This window comes from Vombatus ursinus, unplaced genomic scaffold (assembly GCF_900497805.2).
Source record: "Vombatus ursinus unplaced genomic scaffold, bare-nosed wombat genome assembly UNPS02014793.1, whole genome shotgun sequence".
NCBI lineage: Eukaryota > Metazoa > Chordata > Mammalia > Diprotodontia > Vombatidae > Vombatus > Vombatus ursinus.
This window is the reverse complement of record NW_020954571.1, coordinates 16,834,107-16,858,413: the sequence shown is the minus strand read 5'-3', so window position 1 is coordinate 16,858,413 and position 24,307 is coordinate 16,834,107. Positions and strand designations below refer to the sequence as shown.

The window sequence follows — 24,307 nt, the reverse complement described above, 5'->3', positions numbered from 1 at the left end:
CTTCCTTCCTTCCTTCCTTCCTTCCTTCCTTCCTTCCTTCCTTCCTTTCTTCCTTTCTTTCTTTCTTTTCTTTTTTCTTTCTTTCTTTTTCTCTTTCTCTCTCTCTCTTTCTTCTCTTTCTTTCTTTATTGTGGACTGATGATTATGCGCAGGATAAAGGGATCTGGATGGTTTTACTCCCCAGGGTTAGATACTTTCTAGCAATCTGGGGTGAAGGTGACCCTGCCTTGCTCCGCCCCACCCCACCCCACCCCCAGCCATGGAATTGCCCACTGTGAAGACACTGCTCCTACATTAGTTCTTTAATGCAATAGCTGGTGAGGTAGGTGGCAAGTAACTACTCTCTCATTATCCCCTTTTCGAGAGGAAGAAATGACTATGGCAGAGGTAATTAGAATATTTTTACACAGTCCTTAAACTTTTGTATTTTTCTTAGCCTAATTGAAGCTACCTAATGTATTCAGACTTCTAAGTGTTTGCACTTAAGAGATGGGTAAGTTAAATATCCAGCACACAATTCATGAATACCAAATCCAAAGATGTCATATGATTCCATGGCATTATGGGAATTCTGTGTGTGTGTGCTTTGCGTGGAGCATTCCATCTGAGTGTACCCAGTATCTAACGAAATAGAATGGGCTATGTTGTGGCTAGGATACCATGCATTGGATTAGAAACCAGGGGACCCACTTGGGTTCAGATCCCACCTTTAATACTTATTAAGTATGTGACTATGGTACAGTTACCTAGCCTTTCCCAGCTTCAGATTCTTATCTGTAAAATGGGGATAATAACAATAATGGCTTTTTAGGGCTGTTGTGAGTAACAAATGAGATAATTCATGGAAGGAATTTTGTAAACCTTACAGCACTATATAAATGCCATCTATTATTAGCTTATCTGTAAAATAAAGACATTGGCTTCTGAGGTCTCTCTCTAAAACTCTATGAGATTAAAAAGTCACCAATCTGTGCATACCCTTTGATCCAGAGATATCACTACTAGTCCTATACCCCAAAGAGATCAAAGAAATGAAAAGACTCATATTTACAAAACTATGTATAGCAGCTTTTTTAGTATTGGCAAAGCATTGTAAACTAAGGGGATGTTCATTAGTTGGGGAAGGTGAACAAGTTCTAAATATGAATATTATTCCATTCGTATATTCACTAGTGTTACATATAACTATGATGGAATATTATTATTCCAAACAAAAAGATGAAAGAGATGATTTCAGAGAAACCTGGAAAAACTTACTGATGAAGAGTAAGGGGAGCAGAACCAGGAGAGCAATTTATACAATAACAACAACATTGTAAAGACAAACTTTGAAAGGCTTAAGAACTCTGATCAGTGCAATGAGCAACCATGATTCCAGCAAGCCAATGATGAAACATGTTCCCCATCTCCTGACAGTAGTGATAGACCCAAGATGCAGAATGAGACATGCATTTGGCCAATGTAGATGTTTGTTTTGCTTGACTATGTGTCTTTGTTATAAAGGTTTTGTTTTTCTTGTTTTTGTTTTTGTTTTTGTTTTTGTTTTTAAATGAGAAAGGGAGGTAGAAAGGATGAAAAATAAATGCTTGTTAAATGAAAAAAGTAAAGTAAAAGTTTAAGAAACTCTATGGGATCTAAGCATAAATAGATGAGTTGTTTAAATTAATTTCAAAATCTGTCTTTGATTTAAAAAAAGCATAGAATGCACTTGGATAAAAAATGAGCACTGGATTTGTATGTAGTCAAAAGGCTTGGGTTTCAAATCCTGGTTGTGCTACTTATTACCTGTATGACCTTAGACATCACTTTCTGTCTCTGGGCCTCAATGTCCTACTCCATATGAGTTTAAATGGATGATCTTTAATGTCCCTTCAACACGAAAGATTATGGTCCTAAAATCTTATAATCAAGGAAATTTTCAGCATAAGAAACTTCAGTGCCTAGCCAGTATTTTACCACTGTCCATTCCAAAAATAATTGTTGAATTGCATCATAGAGTGTCTTTGATCTGCCTCCCATAGATGAAGAACATTGTGCACATGAATGTGTCAATGGAGAAGGCTGAGAAGAAAAGTATGGTGAGTCTTTAAAGACATAGAGTTAGCCATCTGGTCCAACTCTGCAACAGTTTGGTAAGGTCAATCAGTAAGTCAACAAGCATATATTAAGCACCTACCATATACCAGGCTCTGTGCTAAGTGCTAGGGATACAAAAAAAGGCAAAAGACAGTCCTTGTTCTCAAGGGGCTCACAGTCTAATGGGGAAGACGGCATGCAAACAACTATGTTTAAACAAGCTATATTCAGGATAAATTGGAAATAATCAAAACACTGGAATTAAGGGAACTCCTGCAAAACTTCCTATAGAAGGCAGAGTTTTAGTTGGGACTTGAAGGAAGCCAGGAAGCAGAGATGAGAAGGGAAAGCATTCCATTCATGAAGGATAGTCAGTGCAAATGTCCAAAATTAGGAGATAGATTGTATTGTTCAAGGAACAGTAAGGAGGACAGTGTCACTGGATTGAAGAATACATTGGGAGGCAGGTTGGGGAGGGGTTAAGGTTTAAAAATATTGGAAAGGTGGGAGGGAGCAAGTTATAAAGGTCTTTGAATGCCAAACAGAGGAGTTTATATTTGATCCTGGAAATAACAGGGAGCCACTGGAGTCTACTGAGTGGCGTGTGTGTGTGTGTGTGTGTGTGTGTGTGTGTGTGTGTGTCTGTGCGTGTGACATGACCAGCCCTGTGCTTTCAGAAGATCACTTTGACAACTGAGTAGAGGATGAATAGGAATGAGGCAAGCTATTTATTACAACAGTCCAAGCATGAGGTGATGGGGGTGGCAAGTTGAATAGTTGCTCCCTTACCAGAATCACAAAACTTTTCAAGACCAGGAAGAACCTTAGAGACCATCTAGTCTGTTCCTCTCATTTTAAAGAGGAGGAAACTGAGTCTGAAAGGGTTATTTGACTTGTCCAAGGACACACAGCTAATCAGTGATGGAGCAGGTCCAGAGTACATATCTTTTGGCTCCTAATCGCAGTGCAACACTGTCAGTGCTCTGCAACCCCCTTTCTGCTCTTAGAGGGTGTATCTGGTTTCACCGGGCCCTATTTTGAAGATCTGCTTTAGGCTGGGCAGGGGCCGATAAGGTATAATGAATTTGAGAATGAAGCCCCCAAGAAGTTAGACAAGTGTGAGGTTGTGTCTATTCTAGGATGAATTTAGGAGCACCCTCTGTCTATTCTAGTTCAAAGTATATCCCCTTGCTCTGGAACCTGCCACTGACCTGTGAGCCAAGTTAGGACAAAAGCACCGTCTATGTTGCCAAATTGGCCCTTAGCTTGATTTCAGTCAAGCTACAAATACAATAAATGAACAGGTCCCTTCAACCGAGGAGCTTACATCCTAATGGGGAAGACAACAAGTACATATATTAGCATATAATGAATAAATATAAAAAGAATAAATACAATATATACAAAGCAGTTAAGTACAAGGTGGTTTGAGAAGGATGGCCTGGAGGGAATCAGGGAAGACTTCATGTAGAAGGTTGTTCCAGGAAGCTTGACTTGAACGTCATCCAAGGTTTAGCAAACTCTTTACTCCTGCTCTTCACCTCCAGGAAGGCAGGGTAACACCAGCAGTCATGCTGGGAGCCTCCTCCCTGTCATTGCAGCATCTGATTATACACTGGCTGGTATTGTTCTCTAATTGTTTTCTTTCTGTTCTTGACTCCTCAATTAGATTGTAAACTCCTCAAGGGCAAGAATTGTGCATCTTCTACTTTGTATTCCCTGCAGCACCAAGGCCAAAGTATAAAGGCAGCCTTACATGGAGCCAAAAAGCAACAGCCTGAATGATCTGATTGGTTTCAGGAAAATCCTCTAAATCTTCCCCACTTGTATAATGGAAAGAGCCCTGGATTTGGAGTCAGAAGCATGGGTCCTGTTACCGACTACTTAGGTGACCTTAGACAAGTCACTTCAACTTTCCTGGACCTTTGTTTCCTTATCTGTAAAACGAGGAGTTTGGATTAGATGATCTCCTCGGTGCCCTTCCAGTTCTAATTATTATCTTACTGCAAAAATTTTTAGAGGTTCCACCTCTAGGAATTTATTCCCATGGGTTTAAGCATTGCTTTCCCCTCTTTTAAAATGCAAATCCAGCACCCTCCCCTTCCACCCTCCTTTAGTAAACTTCTGCATCACTAACACCTTAGTGTGCATGAGTTTATGAGAGAATTTTCTTCCACAAGAGTTCCCAGGAGGACGTGGAAGTGTGTTGAAAAAGGAAGTGTAGAATCCCAGAGACATGCTTTGCTAATTTCTTAATGTTGCCAATGATGACCCCATGCTTAATAAATACATTTTATGACTTGATTTGGATACATTTAGAGACACTCAAGCCACAGATTGTCACCACTTTGTGGAGTCCTTTCTCAAAGTAGGGAGTAGTATGTAGTAATATATTGATCTTCCAAAATCTCTTCTTGCACTATCGGCTTCTATTGTGGAGTAATATATAATTGCAAACATCAGAAACCATAGATCTGGGCTGAATGATGGAGAATAATGGGAACTGATCAACAGATTTGAGAAGCACGTGTAGGTTATTTTGGAGAATCAGAGTGATGAGGCTGACTTTTGCCTAGCAACTATGAAGGCCTCATCTAATTCTGCCCAGTAACAGGAAGCTCTGTCAGATAACAAAAACCTTGCTTCCTTAGCTCATACTCTGTGTATGTGATTAGCTCCCCCATTCTGGAGCAAGCTAAGGTCCTTGTTCTGTGATCACATCTTTGAACTGTTTTTCAGCACACCTGCTTCCCTGTCCTGCCTCTCCCTTTCCCTGTGATCAACTACTCATGTAGGAGCATACTCTGCTCTCAGCTGAATGTACAAAATTTGTGTACAAAAACAAACCTCTGTATTCCTGCAAACTGCTAGCATCCCTTTTTCCAGGGCTAGCCCACTGCTTTTGCATCAATGAAGTTCTCTTGACTAGGAGAACATCTGCCTCTTGAATTCTTTCCAAATGACTCAATTCCTGCACCTCATCATCCTCTTCAAGAGGAGACAGCAAGGTGAAGTGGAAAGAACATTGGACTGAGTGGGAGTTAGGAGACCTGAGTTCCCCTTCTTGCTCAGGAACAGCAAATAAACACTATCAATCCTAGAAAAGCTGTGTCAATCAACTGCCTTATGATGCCCTTGGATCCCTGTAACTCTAAACCAAAATATCCTTCATTGCCAATATTCCCCTTTACAATCTGTTCCCCCCATTAGAATATAAGCACCTTGAAGGCAGAAACTGTCTTGTTTTTTGTATATTTATATGTAAATATATATATATTATATATTTATCCCCAGAATTCAGTACAGCACCTAACACACAATGAGCACTTAATACATGTTTTTTCATTCATTCGTTCATTCATGATCTTTAAATTCCCCAGATGTGCAAACTGAGGTCCAGAACAATTAACTAAAGGGCCTTACTAAGATCACTAAGGTAGTAAGTAGCAGGCCTTCTGACTCCTGAGTGGAAAAACAGCTTTCCTAATGGTGGATTCAGGGGTAATGATAATGAACATAACCATGACAACCACCTACAAATAGCTTCAAGGAGAAGAATTATGAGGGAGAACTCATTTAACTAGTAACTAAGAGCAGTGGGATGGTTATCTAAAGGCCAAGAGAACAGATTTGATCTTCAGATGGCCTAGTTAGCTGTGCTCTGTTAAAAGGCTGCACACAGCCACTGTTGTACTGACTATGTTTATTGCCAGTTCTACAGCATTTTAGCAGTATAAGAACAACTGAATTTAACACTTAATTAGCAAGAAAATTTAGTTAAAATAAGAAGTTACCAGTTCAAGAGCTCTCACTGAAGCACATCAAGTGAAGTCCTTCCCCCCAGTGGAATGGCCTTGCTATGTTTCATTATCCCAAGTGGAATGGCTTTGCTATTTCCCGGGGTCCTAATTTCAATCCATCACTCTGTCCTAAAATGCTGGAATATGGGTGAGAGAATAGACAGTTCAACACAATACATCCCAGTAATAGGAAAAATATCTCAAAGTACCAACTCTAGTGGTGAATCAGTGATAAATATCATAGAATATAGAGCTGGCACATGATTTAGAGGAGAATCTTGTCCGATTTCCCTATTTTACAAGAAAGAAAACTGAGGCTCAGAGAAGGGAAATAACTTGCTCAAGATCAAATTAGAACCCAAGTCTCCTGATTCCTTCATTACTTGTCTTTTCATTCTATCAGACTGCCTTCTTGTTTTGGAAACATAATTTCAGAGCCATAACTAGCATTTTTCATACCTAGTACAAGCTTCATATAATACATTTGGTGTGAGCTACATGAATGCCTTAAATTGAGTTTTTAAGGCAAATTCAGCTGGGGACAGAGGATAGAGTGATGGACTAACATAAGGACCCTGGGAAATAGCAGTTATTCCGGGGAGATGAAACACAGCAAGGCCATTCCACTGGGGAGAAGGACTTCACTTGATTTTCTTCAGTGAGATATCTTGAACTGGTAATTTCTTATTTTGACTAATTTTTCTTGCTAACTCTTAAATTCAGTTGCTCCTATGCTGGCTTAAAAAAAAAATCTGTGCCATCAACACCTTCCAAACTTCAGTACCCTAGAGAGAAATCCATGATCGCCCCATCCAAGTAATGGCTCAGAGCACTTCCAATTCATTCAGACGTCTCAAAGGGCATTTGTACCAGACTGACCCACACTATGGCTTGGAAAGAGACAGTATTTGGAAAAGAGAGCTCCCACAGTCACAGTCACTGAACAAGATAATATAATTTTTTAAAAATTGTTTTTTGGTAACTGTGAATCTCTTCGTCCTGTCTCTTGGCCCCTGGCCTTCCTTCCATCCTGTAAACAGAGAGGGAGCATGGATTTCTTATCTGATGGCCCAATCTGTGATCCTGAAGAATGTACCTCAGAGTTCTTAGCTACTGGCTGAGAGGGATGAATAAATGTATTTGTCTGGCTTCAGGCTTATTCATAACCCCTCTGGGCCGTATGCAAAAGTAAGGTCTTCACTTGCTTGGTAGGTACTAAATTATAGCCAAGGAGTTGAAGCCCCATATAATTAAAAGACAGCAACAGGGCCTCTTGAGAGTCTGTTAAGCTTGCTGAGTAAACAGCCAGGCACAGCACACCAAGGCTTGTCCTAATTAACAGGACGCTGTTTTCAATCCATCATCCTGCTCTTGGGCTGGGAAACCAAAGTACCAGAATGCCACTGAACAGTTCTCCATCAGGACAACATGAACCCATAGCTCCAGGAGGCTAGAAATCGCTTCTACTGCTGAACTTCCCCCAACCCCTCCCCAACCAAACTCTTCTCCAGGGGTTATTCTTCTCCTCTCTTCTCTTCTGGAAACTTTGGGTGGTTCCTGAGGGAGCCTGAGTCACCCCCGTAACTGGTCCTAGTTTGAGCAAGCCTTCTTTTTCTGAATTCACCCAATTAGAGCAGGGCTAGGGGTACACAGGATAGGCAGCAGCTGCCTAGAATATAACACATAGAGGGCATAATGAGGGATAACGCAGGAGCTGCACCCATGATTTCACTGATATAAGGAGCTTCTAGGTGAATAAAATTCCCTCTACCAAGGCAAGATGGCACCTTCTCTGCCTTTAATTGTCGGAGAGAATTGCCTAGGGCACCAAGAGGTTAAATGACATACCCAGGGTCATGCAGCCAGTATGTGTCAGAGGCACATACGCAAGTTTTTCTGGTTCAAAGGCCAGCTCTCTAGCCACTACATTTTGCAATAAATGACATGTTTTAGATTTTTTTAAATGCATATATTTCTTAATTCTGGAAAATCTTCCTATCTGTGGAACATAGGTTTTATTTTGCAATAAGTGAGGCTATGTATATTAGAGCAAATATTTCAAACTTTCTGTGGTATAGTAAAAAAGGGCACTAGATTTGTAGTCATAGAACCTGAATTAAAATCTTATTCAGTCGTGTCTGACTTTTCACAACTCCATTTGAGGTTTTCTTGGCAAAGATACTGGAATGGTTTGCCATTTCCTTCTCTAGCTCATTTTACAGATGAGGAAACTGAGGCAAATAGAATTAAGTGACTTGACCAGGGTCACACAGCTAGTAAGTGTTTGCAGCCTTTTTTGAATTCAGGAAGATGAGTCTTCCTTACTCCAGGCCTGTCACTTTATCCACTATGCCACCTAGCTGCCCTTAAATCTTGATTCTGCTACTAATCCTCAGTGTGACTTTAGGAAAGCTAGTTTACCTCTCAGGACTTCAGTTTATTCCCTTACAAAATGAGTGGATTGCATTAAATCTCTCAGTTCCTGTCCTGCTGCAGGACTTCTGTTGGTCAGGGACACAAAACTTTGACCCAGGGCACACATAAATCTTTTCTGGAATCTGCTGTCAGGGTTAGAAAAATTAATTGATGAATTAAGAGGAAACACCAAATAAAATAAAGCCAGATACACAAATGCAGAATTTTCAACCAAGCCTAATTTTGTCTGACCGAGCCTGGGCAGTTCTTTCCTCCCTGGGCCATCTCTACAGTATGGCAGGGCTGCAGTAGTCTTTCTGCTTATGTTTCTGGTGATTCTTCTCTGGAACAAAACTCAGCTACTCCTATTCTAGTAATGGTTTGGCCCTAAACTAATAATAACACAGACAATTTGTACCTACTATAACAGAAAAGTTGTTTCATCATATCGTTCCGGGGGGGAAAAGAAAGAGTAATTGCTCATTTTTCTTTTGTAGTAGGTACTTCTAAGGACAGGTTAGTATTGCTTTTTGTCCCAGAAGATAGGGTTTACACAGAAGAGGTACCGAGAGAATGAGTGATGGTAACACAGGGTACCATCTTCACTCATCCCACCTCATCATAGTGAGATAAAAGCAGGAAAAGGGTAAGAAGAGCAATCAGCAGTGTCAACCATTAATATAGGCAGGATACATAGCTGCCTACTATAGCTACTGTGGTGAGGCCTTCCTACCCACAGGCCAATTACTAATATCTGAAATTCTACCATTAAAAATCCTTTCTTTTGAGTTAAAGTTACTATCCCCCGTTAAAATGCTCAATCCTTTGGGAGGAATAATACATTCAACCCTTATTAGTCAATTATACCTTTGTGTGAATTGTTTTGTTTGATGATTTCTAGCCATCAGTGGAAGGTAAACAGAGTATGGGAAAATCCTAAGGCTAATGGGGGAAGAAAAGGGAAAACATTTATTTAGCACCTACTATATGCCATCCACTGTGTTAAGTGCTTTTACAAATATTATCTCATTTGATCCTCACAACACTTCGAGGGAGGTGCTATTATTAACCTCATTTTACAGTTGAAAAAGCTGAGGTAAACAGAGGTTAAATGACTTGTCCAAAGGGAGAAAATTTGGAACTCAAAGTTTTAAAAACATGTGTTAAAAAATTGTTTTCACATGCAACTGGGAAATAAGAAACACAGGAAATGGGGTATAGAAATCTATCCTGCCCTACAGGAAAATAGAAGGGGAAGGGGATAAGAGAAGGGGGAGAGATAGAAGGGAGGGCAAATTAGGGGAAGGGGTATTCATAATGCATGCCATCTTGGGGTGGAGGGAGGAATGAGATGGAGAGAAAATTTGGAACTCAAAATCTTGTGGAAGTGCATGTTGAAAACTAAAAATAAATAAATTTAAAAGAAATCCAAGCTATAAATTTAAAAAAAAAAATGACTCGTCCAGGGCCACACAACTAGTAAGTGTCTGAGATCTGACCTGAATTCAGGTTCTCCTGACTCCAAGCCTAGAGTTTTATCCACTGTGACACCAGATGCCTCTATAATAATGGAAAGACATCACAGGGTGCAAGGAGCCACAAGGTATGATGGAAAGCTCACAAGATTTGGAATCTAAAGACCTAGGCTTGAGGATAGATAGATATACAGATAGATGGATGGATGGATGTAGATAAGTAAATAGATACAGAGATAGATGATAGATAAGTAAATAGATAGCTATACAAAAAGACAACAAAAGAGGTGCACATTTACTAAGCCAAAATATAAAGTAGTTGCTTAATTTCTATCAGACTGCATAGTTTCCATGATGCAGTGGAAAGTATATAGCCAGGACAAGCAAGTCACCTACACCCCTAGCAAAAAATAAAATAAAATAAAATACTGTATGGCAAGCTTGAATTCTTCTGCCAGCTCTGCCTCCCCCCCTTCACCTCTCCCTCTCTGGGAAAACCACATGACTAAACGGTGTGGCCCTTCACCCCCAACAGGTGTCTCAGTAGGGCCGTGTGCAGGGCGTCTTGCTTCAGGGTGGGGAGGGGTGGGTCCCCATACTCACACCTACACTGCTATAAATAGAGCAACCTCTGGGACTCCAGACTTAGCATCCTTTCTCCTCATCCCTGTTTGAGCTCACTCCACTTGTCTGAGGCCATGGACCCTGGAGAGTGTACCTGTATGTCTGGTAAGTGGGGCTGAGCTCTGGTGGACCCACTGAGGCATGAGGAGAGTCTCCTTTTCCTTTTTCCACTAAGGATATTGCTAAATTTCCTGACATCTGTCTCCCTTTAGAAGAATAAGGACTTTAAGCATAAGCTTTTCCTCTTTGTATGGCTCTCATGCATAGATTTTATGGCCTCCCTAACCTCAGTACAGACCTCAGATGACAGGGATGCTTTCTCAGGGATCTAGCGATTCTGTGAGTTTACTGTCCCACAGACTCAGTGTGTGTAAGTTTCCTGAGGGACCCAGAGAGCCCCAGTTACACATGCAACCAGACATTGTAAGCATTTCTAGATTCTAGAGCTCCAAGATTAGACTTTGCTTGCTCTCACAGGATGACACAGTGGTGTGAGAAGGTGGGATCAGAGGAGATGATGTTCAAAGCCACCCCGTCCATTTGCAATATTATAAAGGCAAGGATCTCAAGAAAACTCATTTTTAAAGTTTTTGTTAGAATAATAACAAGAACAAGTTTATAAAAAGGTAAGATGTGACGGCTAGACTCCCTGCCCAGGACCCCTCAAACCATGACTGTGACTTTTAGTCCCTGACTTAGATGACGTACAAAGGTTTTTATTGGTTAAAATTCAAGATTTATACAAGGCATAATGAGAAAATAAGAATTTGTGGTTTTTATGGCATTAAAACACTATATGTATTTATATATATGTATGTGTATATGTATGCATATGTATGTATACATATGGCATCTAACATACTATATATGGTAATTATCTGCAAAGAAACTAATGAATTACTCTTTTTACCCCTCCCTTTATATCACAACTTTTAGATAATGTGTTAGTGTCTTCCCTCTCCTTAAATTTTCTTAGACTTGTCTGCCTCTCTCCTTTGCACTCATCATTTCCCCAGCTTGGGTTACATTTACCTGCATTCATGTTGAAGGGCCCTCCCCCTTCTCTTTGGCTACTTCCTCCCCACCCCCATAGAAATTAAGCTGGTTAAGGGTAACAGCTGTCATTTTCATCTTCGGGTTTCTGCTGCTTGCTTAGCCCAATACCTTGCCTTATGCACAGTAGATGTTTAATCATTGTTTGCCTGAATGAATGAATGATGTGGGCAGGATATCATTGACTCCCCAAGCCAATGCTGAGAGTAGATTCCATTGTGGATTTCATCCACCCTAATTCTTTGCTCCTGAAGTTGAGTGGTCTGAAATGAGATGATAACAGGAACCCTTTGAGGTTGTTTTTTTCTTCAGCAGCATACGGGACTCAGGAGAGCTAATATTCTGCACATAAATGGGCTGTTACCCTCATTTGCCTGGGGCACTCAATACTCCATTGGGCATTGCTGTTCTGTAGAAAATACCCCAGACCCTGCAGCATGTATGAGCACAATGGGGACCCAAGTTGACTCAGAGAATGGCAGCTAATCTCATGGCTGATGCTTTCGGTGGTCTCTTACAGGAGGAATCTGCATCTGTGGTGATAACTGCAAATGTACATCCTGTAGCTGTAAGACATGTCGGAAAAGTGAGTACAGTACCATATGTGGTCCTTTTCACCAATTAATTCTGGGTTCATAGTCCAAAGGCCCAGTGTAGACTCAGTTATACCCTTGTGTGGTTCATTTGCAGTATAACTTAGTAGAGAGGAAGATCTACATTCCAATTCCATTTCTTCCATTCTTTTGCTATGTAACACCAGCAAGTCATTTCTCCTCTCTAGGTCTTATTGTCTACCCTGTAGAACAAGGGGATTTTACATTCATAACCTCTAAGGTCCTTTCCAGCTCTGATATTCCATTCTTTTTTTTCTCTTGGAACCCACAATTTCTCATCTTTGATTTCCTCTGTATGAAACTGCTTCTAATTCCCCTTTTCACCCAAATATGACGCTAGAAAATGATGGCTTAATATGGGAAAAAAAGATAGAAATGATTCCTTCCCTTCTTCTCCCCCTTTGTCCTTCTTGCTTCTTTCCCTAAATCCCTGGAACTTTTTTGTGTGACCTCCCCCCAAAGCGAGAATGAAGCAGAGATCCCCGGAATGTTTTTCTTTCTTTCTTTTTAAAAATTATTTATTCAGTATTTTTCCCAATTACATGTAAAAACATTTTTAACATTCATTTTTTAAAATTTTGAGTTCCAAATAATTTTTCTCCCTCCCCACATTCCTCATTGAGAAAACAAGCAATTTGATAGAGGTTATACATATTCAGTCATGCGAAACATACTTCCATATTAGTCGTGTTGTGAAAGAAAACACAGACCAAAAAGAAAAATAAAGTTTTTAAAAAGTATGCTTTGACATATTTGCTCTCTTTCTCTCTCTCTCTTTTTTGTTGTTTCTTCTTTCTCACAGTTTCTCCCATTGGTTCTATTTCTTCTTTACAACATGACTAATGTGAAAATAGGTTTAATATGAATGTATATGTTGAGCCTATATGAATTTATATGCTGTCTTGGGGTGGGGGAAAGGGAGAGATGGGGAGAAAATTTGGAACTCAAAATTTTATGAAAGTGAATGTTGAAAACTAAAAATAAATACATAAATGTATTATTTTTAAAAAAGTATGCTTTGATCTGCCTTTGGATGTCATAAGCTCTTTCTCTGGAGATGGATAGCATTTTTCATCATAAGTTCCTCAGAATTGTCTTGGATCATTGTATTGCTGAGAATAGCTAAGTCATTCTTGTGAAAGATTGATGATTAATGATGATTAATTAATTAATTGATGATTAATTCTTGTCAGTTGATTATCATACAATATTGTTGTTACTGTGTACAATGTTCTCCTGGTTCTGATCACTTAACTCTGCATCAGTTCATGTAAGTCTTCCCAGGTTTTCTGAAACCATTCTGCTCATCATTTCTTATAGAACAATAGTATTCCATCACAATCTTATATCATAACTTGTTCAGCTATTCCTCAATTGATGGACATCCCCTTAATTTCCAATTCTTTGCCACCACAAAAAGAGTAGCTATAAATATTTTTGTATATATAGGTCCTTTTCCTTTTTTATTATCTCTTTGAGAAATAGATCTAGTAGTAGTATTGCTGGGTCAAAGGGTATTCATGATTTTATAGCCCTTTGGGCATAGTCCCTGGAATGTTTTTCATAGGCCTCAGAAGTGTTGGACTGAAATATGAGTCAATCAGAAAACAAGAACACAAATATTCATGCTTCCTCTCCCCTGCCCCAAAGTCCCAGCCAACCTGAAGATACCTATATTTCCTTTTGTACTAGAAGTGTAAGGGAAATTGGGCCCAAATGACCTTCAGTTCTCCTGGGTGGTTTCATTTCTTACTGGCACTTTTGAGTAGATATAATCTGTTCTGGACCAATCCTCCCTTATCTCTCCTCCCTCTTTCTATTCACTGTCACTCTTGCCCCAAAACCCAAAATGGTGGTAGTGGTAGTAGCAGTGGTAAACAGGGATTGACAGGAAAGGGCAATAGTTAGAATTTTGAGGAAGGGAGTTAAGGTCAGAGTTGGAGTAGGGGTCATGGTCAGTTTTGCGGAAGTCACAATCAGGACTGGAAAGTAATTTGTAAATCTTAAAATGACATAATATGTGAATGATTATTGGGGGTACATGGCTAAGATTTGGAAGCTATAAGCATGATAGAAGTGTCATGGTCAGATTGAGGGTATCATGATCAGGGATTGAGGGCATGGTGAGGTTGTAGTTGGAGGAATCATGATCAGAATAGTGTTCTGCTTGACAGATTCTGAGGTTTGAATCATGATGATTGACTAGGAAATGCAAGTTTTGATTAGTGGTCTCCCCATCCTCTTACTTCTTTAATTGTGAATTTCTAATAAGAGGTCATGAGCATGTTTGTGAAGTAAAGGTCATAGTAATAGTTTGAGTGGTCACGGGTAGGGAGTCAAGGTCAGGGTTGGGATGTCATCAGGTTAAATGGTGTTCAATTCAGGGGAACTGTTCCCATGTATTTTCCTACACACATTTTAAGCCCTGATTCCCCTAAGAACTGACATTTCGTTCCCAAGGCTGAGTGGAAAGACTGACCCAAGGCTGAGATCTGCTTTTTTTTATCATTTCCTTTCAGGTTGCTGTCCCTGCTGCCCACCTGGTTGTGCCAAATGTGCCCAAGGATGTATTTGCAAAGGAGGATCGAATAAATGCAGTTGCTGCCCATGAAATATGCATGTGCAATGATAAGATGGGATGGGGAGGGGAAGGATTGCTAGGAAATCTTCTGTATGTTTGCTTATTTGAGAAAATGACGTGCGTGTACAGTGTGTTGTATTTTTTATATATTTGTCCAAGCTTAACCTTGGTAACCTTCCTATAAGGCAATCCTAGCAATAAAAATCTTGTTATGTTTATTGAGCTCTGAGAATTAATTTAACCCAACATCATGGGAATGCTGCAGTTGCTATGTATCACCTGGCTTGGTGATCACAACTGCAAAGTGGGCTGGATGGGGAGGTCTTATAAGAAAAGAGTTACTTTAAAAAGCCCAAAACATACCTCCGCCCAGGATGGCATGCAATCTGATAGAGGATCTACTTGCATATTCATAGTAAGCATATTTTCCCATTGGTCATGATATAAAGAACAATTAGAACTAGCGGGAGGAACCATGAGAATGAAGCAATAAAACAAAACAACAAGAGAAAAGGAGAGCGAATAGTGTGCTTCCATCTGCATTTGGACTCCATGGTTCTTTCTCTGGATGTGGATAGCAGTTTCCATCGTGAATCTTTTGGAATTGTCTTAGACTCTTGCACTGCTGTGAAGAGCCAAGTCTATCTACAGTCAATCTTGATGATGGCCTTTATAGTTTGAGTTGGGAGAGTCAATCCTCTAACCCTTTCTTATGGACCCCTCCCTCCCATTAAGATGAACTCCTTGTGATCATGCAAAGAAAAAAAACAAAGCTCAAAACAGGTTGCATGGCATGAAAATTCCTAACACCAAGAAATATGGGGCATTAGCTGCTTCTGGCTTTGCTCCATTGCACTAAGGCCTATTTTGATGCAATTAGGCCAGGAGTTTTCCCTGTCTCTGTATTTTCATAGAAGATTTCACATAATTAAATAGAAAAACAAATTGGGTTATGAGACATCTTGCTTGCTCTCCAGATCTGTATATGTGTGTGTGTGTGAAAAACCTTCCAGTAAAAGAGTCATTATCCTAATAGTCAAAGACAAGTTTAATATGAACTGTGTTCCGGTAGTTTTACTTTGTGTCTGGGCAGTGCCATACAAGGAACCAGTCATATATTTTTTTCTCAGTGCAGAAGATGGGAGGCAGGAGGGAGAGAATGGGGATATTTATTTGAAAACAAAATAAAATTTAATTTAACAATAACAACAACAACAACAAAGAGCCTATCAGAAGCCCAGCTCTGCCTGGAACAAACTGTGATCTTATGCAAAACACTCCCATGCTCTGGGTCTCAGTTTTCTCATCTATAAAATAAGAGGGTTAGAGCAGGTGGTTTCTAATGGCCCTTCTACCTCTGACATTCCTTGCATTTGTAGACAGTTGACTTACGAAAGTCTTCCTTTATAAACCTTAATAGATGTGAGTTATGAATTCTCCCTACAATGCTGAAATCTTGCCAGTGTGATGATTTTTCATCCCAAAAATCAACATCTCCCCAGTGCTTATTAAAGGTAAACCTAGAAAGTATCTTCCTTTAAAGAATTCAAGGAGCTGCACTCAGAGGACCTAATTATTTTTACTTTATCCATGGAAGATTGTGGTTGTTGTTCAGTTGTTTCAGTCACATCTAACACTTCCTGACCCTATTTGGGATTTTCTTGGCATAGATACTGGAGTGGTTTGCCATTTCCTTTTTCCAGTTCATTTTACAGATAAACTGAGGCAAATAGGGTTAAGTGACTTGCCCAGAGTCACATAGCTAGAAAGTATCTGAGACTGGATTTGAATTCAGGAAAATGAGTCTTCCTGACTCTAGGCCTGGTACTCTACCCATTGCGTCCCCTAGCTGCTCCATACGAACATCAATAATGATGGTAAGGATAGAATCAGAATTACAGCATCTCCAAGTTGACCTCAAAGGACTTCTAGTCCATTTAGTACATACCAGAACAAGCATGCTCCTCCAACAAATGGACATTTAGCCTTCTAGCTTGGAAACCTCTAATAATGGGGAAATTCCCTACCCCCTTTTCTCTCCTGATTCACCCTAGTAGCTCTAACTCATTAGAATGTAAGCTCTTTGAAGTCAGTGATTGTCTTTCATTTTGCTTGTATTTGTATCCCCAGCACTTAGCATAATGCCTGGTGCATAGTAAACACTTAAGAAGGGCTTGCTTCCTTCTCTTCTTCCTTCCTTCCTAATTGTTAAGGAAATTTTCCCTTATATTAAGCTGAAATCTGCCTCTATGTGGTTTCTGTCATGGCTCCCAGTTCTGTCTCTGGGGCCAAGCAAAACAAGAGTAATCTCTTTTCCACATGAGAGCCCTTCAAATATTTGAAGTCAGCCATTGTGTTTTATCTAGACTAAACAGTCCTAGTGCCCTCAAACAATCCTCATAAGGCTTGACCTTGTAGGCACTCCACATCCTGTTTGCCTTCCTTTGGACACATTCTAGCTTATCAATGTCCCTTCTAAAATGTAGCTTCCAGAATTGACCCTAATACAGACAGAATGTGAGCTTTTTTTAACCATTAAAAGAGCAGCACAGCCTCTGTTTATTTAAAAGAACATTGATTTTTAAAAACAAGACACTGAAGGGCTTCACAGAGCATCATCAGGCATTAGCACAATTTCCTAAGGGTCTCTTGGAAAGTGATGCCATTGGTCCAGGACTCCAGGGACCACATGAGCCCTAAGGAAGCATTCTGAGGAAAAGAGTTATTGCAAACAACCATTCCTATATGTCCAAAGGTGAGAAGGGGGGTCAATGAGTCAAGATAGGGAAGAAGAAAGCTATTCCCTCCTTGCAACAGGATATTTTGTCCATCCTAAATCACTTGTTCAAACTCTCAAAAATGCTGAGAGTCTTTACTGACTTGGAGTCTGGTTTTGTGGATTTGATGGCCTACTTTGCACTGCCTGGGGGTCAACATTTTGCTGAGCCATCAAGGTAGATGGGCCAGGGTCCTGAGCTCCATGTGTTTTATTTTGTATCACTGATGAGAATAATGAGAATTTATGGAATATTGAAGGATTAATTTCTCTGGAGAGCATTGAAACCAAGCCTGGGCAAATGAAAGGAAGAGCACTAGTAGCTCCACAAAGGTGTAGGAAGATGACCAGTTTCCTAATCCTGGACACCATTCTTCTCTTAATTCAGCCTCAAATAACATTCAGAGTCAATGTGATATTTGGACAGAGGGATAGCCTTGGAATCAGGAAAACCTGGTTCTAAGTCCTTCCAGTCACATGCTATCCGTGAGACCATGGACAAATCACTTAACCCAGGCAACTCTACGACTACAAACTACCGGTGACATGCTGATCTGTGTCCACAGAGAACTTCCATACTGAGGGATACTCAAACTAATGAAATCCTAAAAACTAATAGATCCAGATCCCTTCCACCCCAAAAAGAAAATAATATTAGCTTTTTTGGCCACCATATCACACCGTTGGGTCATACTGAGTTAGAAGACCACCAAGATCTACAAATCATTCTTTCAGATGCAATGTTGTCTAGTCACTCTGTTCCATTTTATACTTAAGAAATTGATTTTTGAACCCCAATCTAAGGCTTTACATTTATCCTATTAAATTTCATTTTATTAGATTTGCCCCGAACTTCTAGCCTGTTGAAATATTTTTTTGGATCCTGGCTCTGTCATGCAGTAATAGGTTAGTTACCCCTCCTAGCTTCTTATCTATAAATTTGATAACCGTGCCATCTCTTCTTATCCAAAGCAATGAATAAAACAACAAACATCACAGGGCCAAAGAATGATCCTTGGGATCACTCCTCCAGAGACCTATATCCAAATTTGACACCAAAATTTTAATGACTCTTTGGATACAGTCACTTACCCAGTTCCAAAGGTATCTAACTATACTATTGTTTAGTCCCTGTTTCTAAATTTTGTTCACAAGGATGGAATGAGTTTTGTCAAATGTGTTGCCAAAGTCTAGGTAAATTGTATCTACAGCAAATGTCCAATCTACTAGTCTAGTAATACTTTCAAAAAAAGGAAATTAAGTTAAACTGGTATGATCTGTTTTAAATGAAACCACACTGTTTTTTGTAATGGTTGCAGTCTTTCCTAGACATTCACTAACCATCCTTTTTAATAAAACGTTTTAGAATTTTGCCAGGAATGACATTTGATTCCCTGGTTATCTACAGTTTGCCGATTTTGTTCCCTTTGTGAATATTGGGCCAATTTTTGCAGTATTTCTGCTTCCCGTGATTTTTCAGTGATCATTGAGAATACTCAAAAACAGTGCCTGGCAGTTGTTTTGGTACGCTGCTATGAGGTTTATATGAGCCTGCTGATATCGATGCATAAAATGCAAGTACATGCACTGTTACTTATGTACCAGTAACAGTTTGGTCTGCATTGCCTGAAGGCTGGTTCTGTTATGTTTCTTCCCCCAACACCTCCCCCCCCACCCCCCCCACCCCCACCAATTCTTTAGTACCCTTAAGGGGATTAGGGAAAGTCTAGTCTCTGCTACTGGTTCAAGCCTCCACTGATTGTGTCATCCTAATTTTAGGGGTTCCCTGAACTCCAGTTCCATTTAATCACTTAATGATCAGATTATTTTAAAAAAATTTTTATTATTTATTTACTTTAAACATTTTTAATTTTTTATTTTCAAATTCTCTCCCTCCCTTCAGCCCCTATTTCACCTACTGAGAAGGCAAGCAATATATCAATTACACATATGAAATCATGTAAAATATATTTTTGTATTAGTCCTGTTGCAAAAAAAACCCCCCAAAAATATAAAGGAAGTGAGAAAATTATACTTCAGTTTGCACTTAGCGTTCATCAGTTCTCTCTCTGAAGGTGGATAGCATTTTTCATCAGGAGTCCTTTGGAATTGTCTTTGATCATTGTATTATCAGAATAGCTAAGTCTTTTACAGTTGATCATCATTACAAGGATACTGTTACTGTATACAACAATCTCCTGGTTCTGTTCACTTCACTTAGCATCAGTTCATATAGGTTTTCCCATGTTTTCTGAAACCATTCCCCCCTTGTCATTTCTTATAACACAAGAGCACTCCAGCACAATCATATACCATAATTTATTCAGCCATTCCCCAATTGATGAGCATCCCTTCAATTTTCAACTCTTTGCCACCACAAAAATAGTTGCTGTAAATATTTTTGTACTTATAGGTCTTTTCCATTTTTCTTTGATCTCTTTGGGATATAGTAGTGGTATTGCTGAATCAAAGAGTATGCACAATTCTATAGCCCTTTGGGCATAATTCCAAATTGTTCTCCAGAACAATTGGACCAGTTCACAATTCCAATAATAGTTCACTAGTGTACAAATTTTCCCATATCCTCTCAAGCATTCGTCATTTCTTATAGGTGTATATAGGTATACAGTACCTCAGAGTTGTTTGAATTTGCATTTCAATAATTAATAGTGATTTAGAGCACTTTTAGGTGATTATAGATAGCTTTGATTTCTTCTTTTGAAAACTGCCTGTTCATATCCCTTGACCATTTATCACTTGGGGAATGGTTCTTATTTTTATAAATGTGACTCAGTTTCATATATATTTGAGAAATTAAGCCTTTATCAGAGAAACTTGTTTTAAATTTTTTTATATTACTTTATTGTCTATGGTATCTTTTAGCAAAATGTAGTTTTTGATTATCTCTTTTAAGTCTAGTTTTGCTTTTGCTTTGTCTGAGATTATGATTGCTACCCTTGCCTTTTTTTTTTACTGAAGCACAGATTCTGCTTTTTTTAGCCAAAGCATAATAGATTCTGTTCCAGCCCCTCATTTTAACTCTGTCTTTCTGTTTCAAGTGTGTCTCTGGTAAACAATATATTGTTGGATTCTGGTATCTAATCCATTCTGCTATCTGTTTCCATTTTATGCATGAGTTCACCTCATTTACATTTACGGTTATGATTACTGACTGTGTAATAATACTTCCATCTTATTTTCCTTTGTTTATTCTTTTATCTCTCTTTTTACCCTGTCCCTCCTCAAAAGCCTGTTTTGCTTCTGACCACTGCCTCCCTTAATCCACCTTATCCTCTTTCTTATCCCCTTTCTTATCCCCTTCACCCCCTACTTCCCTATTGGGTAAGTTAGATTTCTATACCCAACTGATCATGTATATATATATTCTTTGCTTTTTGAACCAATTCAGATGAGAGTGAGATTTAAGCATTGCCTACCCCCCATTTTCCGCTCCACTGTGAAAGTTCTTCCTTGTGCACCTCTTTTATGTCTCATTATTCCCCCACCATCTTCCTCTACCTTCCCTCTTTTCTCAGTGCATCCCTCTTTCTCATCATTTTTTTTTTTGAGATCATTCCAACATAATCAATTTACACTCATGCCCTCTGTTTAGGTAGACTCTTAACTGCACTAATAATGATTAAATTCTTAGGAATTAAATGTATCACATTCTCATATAGGAATCTAAATGGTTTAACTTTATTGAATCCCTTATGATTTCTCTTTCATGTTTACCTTTTTGTTCTCTTGAATTTTGAGTTTGAATATAAAATTTTCTACTCAGTTCTAGTCTTTTCATTAGTAATGCTTGAAAGTCTTCTATGTCATTAAATCTCCATTTTTCCCCCTGAAGGATTATACTCAGTTTTGCTAGATAGGTTATTCTTGGTTGTAATCCTAGCTTCTTTGCCTTCTAAAATATCATATGCCAAGTTCTCTGTCACTATACTACAGAAGAATTTTGTGTGATCTTGACTGTGGTTACATGATATTTGAATTGTTTCTTTCTGGATGCTTGCAATATTTTCTCCTTGACCTGGGAGCTCTTGGCTATAATATTCCTGGGAGTTGTCAGTTTGGTATCTCTTTTAGGAGGTGATTGGAGGATTCTTTTAATTTCTATTTTACCTTCTGGATCTAAGATATTGGGGCTTTATAATTTCTTGAAATATGATACTAGGGTCTGTTTTTGGATTGTGGCTTTCAGGTAGTCCAATAATTTTTTTCCAGGTCAGTTGTTTTTTCAATGAGATATTTCACATTTTCTTTTATTTTTTCATTCTTTTGACTTTTTTTTTTTTTTTTGCTGTCTCATGGAGTCATTAGCTTTCACTTGCTCGATATTAATTTTTAAGGAATTATTTTCTTCAGTGAGCTTTTGTACCTCTTTTTCCATTTGGCCAATTATGCTTTTTAAGGAATTCTTTTTTTTAGTGAATTTTTGTGCCTCATACACTGTTAGGCCAATTCTGTTTTTTAAGGGGTTTTTTTCTTCAGTATTTTTTGTACCTCTTTTTACCAAGCTGTTAATTTTCTGTTCATAATTTTCTTATGTCACTCATTTCTTTTTCCACTTTTCCTCTACCACTTTTATCTCTTTCTTTAACTCTTCGAGGAATCCTTGGTGGGCTTGTGTCCAATTAAGATTTTTCTTTGAAGTTTTGTTGTAGTTATTTTCACGTTGTCTTATTCTGAGTTTGTATCTTGGTCTTTCTCACTAATACAGTAGCTTTTCATGGTCAAATTCTTTTGTTGTTGCTGTTGTTTCTCATTTTTCCAGCCTATTTCTTGACTTTGAGCTTTATGCAAAAGTTGGGTTCTGCTCAGTTAGGGGTAGAAAGGTGCTGTCACAAGTTTCAGGCTTTTTCATGCTACTGTTTTCAGAGCTACTTCTGAAGGTCTGCAAGTTTTTGTTGCTTCCAAGGTGGTGTAATCCAGGGACAGGTGTGGTCACTGTTCTCCTAGTCTGCACTCTGGTCTTTCCCAGGAAGGGCCCTTGCAGCCACAAATAGTGTTCCTCTTGGCCTTGACCTTGGCCTTGGAACTGAGATCAAGACCTTTCCCCATTGTGACCAACCACAAGCACTCCGCTCTGCCCCGGAACTATAACCCAGGACTGCATATGGGCAATGCAACAGTATCAGCTAAGGATGCCCTATAATCTCTTTCTGATCAGTTGTCCACATGCCCTTACCATCTGTAGACTATGAGGTCCTGAAGCTACTACTGCCACCTGCAAGGCCCACCACTGATGCTATCCCAACGTATGCTCCCGGTCAGCCCCACCCCAGTCTTACAGACTGTTTAGAGGGGATTGTTGGGAGAATTTGGCTGTGCTGCTGCCTCTACTCTACCATCTTGGCTCCCTCTAATCAGATTACTTTTCTTTTTTTTTGTGCTTTTTTTTGTTGAGGCGATCAGAGTTAAGTAACTTGCCCAGGGTTACACAGATAGTAAGTGTCTGAGGCCGGTTTTGAACTCAGGTCCTCCTGACTCCAGGCCAGTGCTCTATCCACTGTGCCACCTAGCTGCCCCTTAGTCAGACTATTTTTTACAAAGGAATATTTAGTTCAAAGATATAGCAAGAACAACACTGGGGACATAGTCCTCCTTTATGCCACCTCAGTCTATGGAGAGAGAAGGGGAATTAGGTTCACAGCTTAACTTGATTCTTATATAGCACAGTCCTATCGGGTCATAAAACTAAAGGCCCTTTGGGCTTGCATCCTAGTCCTCTGGCTTCTCAGGGATACTCTCCTAGTCTGGAAGCAACATTCGGCTTAGAATCTTGTCTCCAAGGTCATGATTCAAGTTACCAGATCCAGGGACTGTATCTTGTGCCTAGAAATGAAAAGAACAAACAACACATACTCAAACTCAGTTTCTGGGACCCTAGGGCCTAAAGGGGAGAGGTAGCCCTTTTCACACACCCAACTCAGTGCATGGTGCAATATTTTAAAAAATATTTCTACAACCATATTTCAATATAATTAATTTCCTCTGTAATCTTATATCATTTTATGCACTTAAAAACATTATTCTTTTTTTTTTAGGGCAAGGCAATTGGGGTTAAGTGACTTGCCCAGGGTCACATAACTAGTAAGTGTCAAGTGTCTGGTCTGATAAAAGCATTATTCTAATAGTATTTTCCCCAACTATATGTAAAGACAATTTTTAGCATTGATTTTTACAAAATTTTGAGTTCCAAATTTTTCTTCCTCCCTCCTTTCACCTCTTCCTAAAACTGTAAACAATTTGATATAGGTTATGTATGTAAAAGTATTATTCTAAAAAGGGTTTCAGGGACAGCTAGGTGGTGCAGTAGATAGAGTACTGGTCTTGGAGTCAGGAGGACCTGAGTTCAAATCCGACCTCAGACCAAACACTTGACACATACCAGCTGTGTGACTCTGGGCAAGTCACTTAACCCCAACTGGCTAAAAATAAAAAAAAATTTTAAAAAAAAAAGGGTTCCATAAGGGTCCAGACTGCCAAAAGCGTGCATGATCCAGAAGAAGTTCTAGTTCTGGTTTTGCTGATTTCATTCTGAATTATTTCACATAAATATTTCCATATTTCCTTATATGCTTCAAATTGATCACTTATATAGCACCAAAATATTCCATTACCTAAATACAGCATAATTTGCGCAAACCATTTTCCAAATGTTGGACATGTAGGTTGTTTGGAAGTTTTGAATGTATATATCTTTTTAAAATATCTAACTTTGTAAGACATCTCCCCTTTTTCCTCATCAGAATGTTTTCTCTTGGTTTTTTTTGTTTTTTCAAAATCTCATCCTTAAGATCTTCCTGTGATTTCCCCTGTAAAAGTTTAGTTCATGAGATCTTACCTCTTCTTTCTCTGAATTCTTCGGAATCTATTCTCTCCAA

At 39.1% G+C, this 24,307-nt stretch overlaps 1 protein-coding gene across 1 annotated transcript; it reads left to right on the top strand.

Annotated features, from left to right (window-relative positions):
- The first annotated feature begins 10,421 nt into the window (after window positions 1–10,421).
- LOC114048714 (metallothionein-4) lies at window positions 10,422–14,854 on the top strand. The gene is made up of 3 exons (XM_027869813.1): window positions 10,422–10,495; window positions 11,964–12,029; window positions 14,577–14,854. The coding sequence occupies exons 1-3, from the start codon at window positions 10,465–10,467 to the stop codon at window positions 14,666–14,668; spliced, it is 189 nt and encodes a 62-aa protein (XP_027725614.1). The 5' UTR covers window positions 10,422–10,464; the 3' UTR covers window positions 14,669–14,854.
- Window positions 14,855–24,307: the final 9,453 nt, after the last annotated feature.